At 40.1% G+C, this 6,000-nt stretch overlaps 1 protein-coding gene across 3 annotated transcripts in view; it reads left to right on the forward strand.

Annotated features, from left to right (window-relative positions):
• Positions 1 to 6,000, forward strand: part of CPT2 (Carnitine palmitoyltransferase 2) — a 61,997-nt gene that overhangs the window by 42,173 nt on the left and 13,824 nt on the right. For all 3 annotated transcript variants that reach the window (XM_083116922.1, XM_083116921.1, XM_083116923.1), the window contains one exon: positions 5,048 to 5,165. In XM_083116922.1, the coding sequence (XP_082973048.1) occupies positions 5,048 to 5,165 (118 nt within the window). The remainder of the gene's footprint in view (positions 1 to 5,047; positions 5,166 to 6,000) is intronic.

Below are 6,000 nucleotides of genomic sequence, written 5' to 3' on the forward strand. Positions count from 1 at the left end.
ACTTGGTACAGTGAAATCACAATTATTCGTTTCGCAACAGTACGTTTTTCTCCTTAGTACATTTTTTCTGGCGGTCCCTGCCAATTCAAGGCTGCATGCTATTATATTTCAGTGTACGATTTTAAGATATACAATTTTTCCAGTTATATGTTCAACGAGTTCAGTCCCAACAAGGAAAAGACTTAAGTTATAAGTTTTAACTCTACTTGCCTGAAAGAATGCTGCTCTTGGAGTTCAAGATTTCCGTGATGATAACATTTGCCTCCCATTCTCTTACAGGTTTTCTTATCAGCTGCAAACATGGGACCAGACTCTCAACTTGGAATTCTATTTATGTCGCTTTCATCAGAGTGCATGACATGAGCAATGAACCCTTGAACCAGATTGGCCTGTGCTAAATAATCCTGCTTTTGTTATTTGCGTTATGTTGGGCAAGTCGTATCTGCACCTAAAGCAGATCGGAAACTGATATATTTTAAGCTGTCAGACAAGTCACTGGCGCCACACTTCCCCGCCTGTCGTAAACATTAAAACAAGCTGAAGAGAGGGAGGGGGTGTCAAGAGTGGCCTGCAGGGGAAGGGGTAGGTCCGCTGTGTCTTATTACCGTCATATTTAAAGATTGTTGAAGGTTGTTGAAGACAGAGAAGTTGCAGAACTTTTTTTGTGTAAAATAAAATAGAAGATAAACGAATTATTGAATACTGTGACTTATTTTTAACATGTGAGTGGTTCTGAAGAAAAGCAGAGATTATACTAAACACTGTGTGCATGTTCTTTCTGCAAGCACCATTTGAATAAAGCACTTTTCCCTTTCGTTACTATGGGATAAATTGAAGATAAAAGGCTATAACTGCTCAACAACTGCATCTTTTTGAAAACATTAAATTCTAAATGTAGGAATGAACAAAAAGCAACATTTTAAGAAACATCCGAGAATAAGGATCCAGGGGGGAAGCGGGAATAAAAGCCCAAAGTTAGAATTTTTCAGTAATTATTCAAAATTTCTGAATGCCGTAATTTCCATTTTTTTCCCCAAAGTTGCAGCACGAGAATTATAATATCCTCATAGAGTGAGTGGTCTTTTGTCGTCCTTCCTTCAAAATTTGGTTCAACCAGCTTCCATAGGGCCGACACTAGAACCGAAATTCCTTAATTACTTAAAATTTATGAACGCCGTAATTTCCATTCCCCCCCCCCCCCAAGTTGAGGCACAAGCATTACAATATCCTCATAGAGGGGGTCTTTTGTCATCCTTTCTTCAAAATTTGGTCCAACCTGTGTCCATAGGGCTGACACTAGAAACGAAATTTTTTAATTGCTTAAAATTTACGAACACCATAATTTCCAGTTTCCCCCCCTCAAAGTTGCGGCACGAGCATTACAATATCCTCGTAGAGTGGTCTCTTGTCGCACCTCCCTCCAAATGTGGTTAACCCTCATTATTGGGAGGCACAATGTACGTATAAATTTTACCTCCGCTAAAAGCCCTGTCTTTAAGAAAGAAAACAAAACCAATTTACTTTCCACTTTGACAATTAGTTCTCGAATTACGATGTTTTTGTACTTGCGGGAAGTTTGAAAAGCGCACGTTTGACTAGCACACATTTGAAAAGGCATGGGCTTCAACAGGAATACAGGCACGCAAAGTTCCGTCCGCTAAAGGTTTTAAGTACACTTTATGCACAGAAGGCTAATCGGAACTGGGCCTACAGCTTAAAGTGGGATCCGAACCACTAAAGTCTGTCCGGCCAAAGAATGGACTTGAGGAAACCCAGACCAGAGACCCAGACTTTCTGCCTCCAGTTCAAGGGGGAGGGTGGGGGGGGGGGAAGTGGTGTTGCAACCGGTTGCTACATGCTTGATTTTTGTCCAATGCTCCAGTCGTACGTACACTACACCTCTTCCTGTCAACAAGCTCGCTTTGCTTGCATTTCAGGGAGAGGCAGGGATTCGGAGACCCGTTCGCTTGCTACGCGTCGGCTGGCTTTGTTGAGGATGCCACCTGTTTCGAAAATAACCTAAAACGAAAAATTTGGCAACTGAGAATACCAAGAGAATTCCCCCTCACCACGGCAACTGGGCAAAGCCGATTGGTTCAGCTGTTCATGTGACCCTCCATGAATGTGCCTCCACCGGAACCCCTTGATTACAAGGCGACGATGTTACCATGATGCCATCGGGGAGGCAATAAAAAATGTATATGTAAGACCCTTCCTCCCCTTTAAAATCTTGGGCATGCCACTGGCTCTTGTGTTCGAAAGGATTAATCTTGTGTTATCCACAAGATAAGTATTATGGTTTTGTTTATCGGAAGGCAGCCAAACAATGAACAGATGCATCCTTTATGTTGAATGAGTCGTTGCTGTCAAAAGCAATATCGGCAAGGGACTGCTTTGGAAGAGCTAGACATAACACTGGCGCCGGTAGCAGCCTCCCTCCAGACAGACTAGCACCAACGCACAGATGGCAGAATAGAAGGTCCTGCACATTTTAAGGATAAAGCACTTGTTGAGGACAAGAAAAGCTGGACTATAGCATTCATTTCTTTTTCATTCTTGTTGGTCAGCAGCATGCTTATTCCCGAACCAAGTTGCAGAAAGAGAGGGGGAAGGATTATTGTATTGTAAGGGACATAGGAGCAGTATTTCCTGTGCAGGTACCTGCATTAAAAAGAAGGCTGCTTCATGATATTATTGCATAGCCCTGCACAGCAGGTGCAGATTAATTATCTCTTGTGAGAAGAGATTAGAGACTTTTTTCACTGGTTCCTATACCAATATCGGATAACTGGGGTTGGTAAATTCACCTTACTTCTTTCCCGGCAAACAAGAAAAGAGGAAAGTTTTCCAAGCAAGTTCCCCCTCCCTCTCCCGTATACTAGGAAGGATTACGTAAAAGTGTCTGTAAAGAAGTGTGAATAGTGATTAAGCTATGTTCTCAGTTTTTGTGGAGGGAGGGAGGGAGTACAAATACACCTCAATTACACTTTTAGAATGTGTTAAAACCCTAGAGAAAGCAGTATTTAGTGACTATCATTTCGGCAATTGTGCGTTTGTTCCCCGATTGTAAGGCAGGAGTTCAAGGTCACATGGTGAATGAATGAGACTGCTGCAATAGCAAGGGAGAGGGGAGGCAAGGTCGCCTGGCATACGGAGCATGCTTCTGGCAAATTTTGTCATCGGCAGGGTTTGGATAACATATAAAGCAGGAAATGAGAGTTACAGTAAACATAAGAACGAGATAAACATCCTAATGTTCAGCATTTTTTTTTTGCCTGGAATTGGCTGAATGGATTAAGTGGGTAAACCTTGCTCGTACCCCTTCCACCCCCTGGCACCTTGAATGTCTATTTCTCGTGATTTTACAATAACGATTTAGAACAGATCAGTGCAATACAGCAAACTTTGGTGCATATGTAAAAGGTGGCTACTCAGTGGGAATTCCTTGCATTCCAGGAATTATACGTGAATTATTGGCTCCAGGAATTATGTGTGAATTCTACGTGAATGTTTCACCGTACATGTGAAAAAGTGCAACTTTTATTAATTCAAATCAATTCATACAGTTACAAGTGTCCCGAGGCAAGTTTCTCCGAGTTTAGTTTTTATTTTTATTGAGGAAGGAAAAAGGAAACTCCTTGGAAAATAAACAGAATTCTCTCAGTCTGCTTACTTGGTTAGTGTCCTTTGCAGAACAATCTGTCTGACAGACGAACGATTATTGCAAGATAAGATATCGTGAAGTTGATTAGGTAAATTTAAGTTTAAAATTCTCATAAAATTGACATTTTGTCGTAGATTAGTAAATTCCATAACATTTGTGACTTATGTTTGCAGATGTTTTTCGAGTCTGAGTATGTGAAATGGCAGAAGTCAACTGCGCACTTTAAATATTTTAAAGATTATGTGATTTACAGTTTAATTTAAGTAAATTAGAATTTTTGGGTACATTCGAATCACACAGACCCTATAAATTGATAATGCATGGTGATTGTAAAGTTTTTATCAATTTCTGTGGAAAAGAGATATTAGAATCAAACCAATAATGAGAATGGAAAACCTAACACTTAGTAACACATAATCTATCAAAACTTCTACAGATTATGTAAACCCAACCCCAGAGTAACACATAATCATCACTGGTTGCACTGAGCCTTATTCCAAATGACCACCCTGCACATCCACACAAAACTCCTAGCGACGCACCGCTGCATGAAACACCCTGGACGTGCAGGGTGGTCATTTGGAATAAGGCTCCGTGCAACCTGTGATGATTATGTGTTACTCTGGGGTTGGGTTTACATAATCTGTAGAAGTTTTGATAGATTATGTGTTACTAAGTGTTAGGTTTTCCATTCTCATTATTGGTTTGATTCTAATATCTGTTTTTCACAGAAATGGATTGAAACTTTATAATCACCCTGTATATTTGTATGAGTTTGTGTGTGTGTGTGGTGGTGAGAGGCGGTAATACGTGAGGTTGAAGTAGAGAAAACATCTGCTCTGCTTGGACCCTTGATTTGTTTGAAAGCTCTCTTTGAAAAGTGGGAATTATACTTGAATTTTATCATGGTCTCCGAGTGGCCACCTTGATGTAGTACTTCTTTTCTTTCTTTGTGTACTTAATTTTACCATTTTAATTATCTTTCAATAATACGTTTTTCTCAGTTATACGTTTTTTACCTTCTGACCCCCATAAAATGTTGAACTGAGATTTCACTATTAAGAAATCACATATTTTGTAGACAACATTCAGTTATTGCAGTTCCTTATTTTGCATCCATTAACTCAAGTCAGAGGTGCCAGAACTGAGACTCTGAAGGTCCAGTCAGGGCATGAGTTACTTTGAACTCTGTGCCAGGTTATTCTTAATGTTAATTAATTGGGGTGGTGCACATAATACAGAACAACTTTTGCAAGAATCTTGAGAGTTGCTCTGCTGCATAACAGACTTAATATCCCAGTTAGAAAGTTTCCTGCAGCATGCTATTCATCCACAGGCACACAAAAAAGATTTATTCAAGTTTCCACTGTATTTCTTCCTCAGGAATTTTGTGAGACTTTACACAAAACAGGACATAATCCTCCAAGCACTTCAGAATTGATGGCACTAATCAAAAAGTGCTCTGATGTACACAGCAAACTTACAAGAGAAGCAGCCATGGGTAAGTACATTCTTATTACTTTGTTACTTTCCATAGTTTTATTACTTTTATAGTTTACTTATGATTTGTAAAGGTTATGAAAGCCTTGTTAACTATTTGTACTATGCAGAGAGAAGGCACATGTTATTATAATAAAAAGTTGAACCAAAACAAATCTCTCCAGGGTTTGAATCCTGGCCTGGGCATGGGTGTTCAATGTGAGTGTTCCTTCATCAATTTCATCATATCATATTCATCCTCATCTTCACATTTAGCAAAAGATGGCAGAAAAACAAAGTAAAATATATCAAATTAATCAATCAAAACAGATCTCTAGATCTGAAACAATATCATTTTGAATATACAGTCAACTCTCGATTGTACGACCCAGAATATATAAACCCTCTTGAAGTAATGACCGTTTTCCCGGGAACCGGAAAAAAATTGGAAAAAAATTGAAAAATTGAATGGAATCGGCTGAAAAATACATTTTTGCACTTGTTTTATTCGCACTCATTCCCTTCACGAGCGCTCCACCACTCGCAAGTGGGTCTGATCTAAAAATAGACACCACCAAACCAAGCTTGAGTGATATCCAATAGCACTAGACATCTACCCTCCCCTCCCCTCCCCCAAGCGGGGCAATGTTACCCTGCACCCGACAGCCGCTACCCAACGTGCTAGGCTTGTTTTGCCATTCTGATTTTGCTTGCTCTTGGATACGCGAGAAGAGAAGATTGAATGTGCTTGGATGTTATTTTAAATCGACCTTGACTTGTTTCCTTGTCCTAAGAGCTGCTGACAACTGGATGGGGGGGGGGGGGAGCAGCCAGAAATGACTGTGCTGGACTTGCAG

This window comes from Lepisma saccharinum, chromosome 2 (genome assembly GCF_977018435.1).
Source record: "Lepisma saccharinum chromosome 2, izLepSacc3.1, whole genome shotgun sequence".
NCBI classification, from domain to species: domain Eukaryota; kingdom Metazoa; phylum Arthropoda; class Insecta; order Zygentoma; family Lepismatidae; genus Lepisma; species Lepisma saccharinum.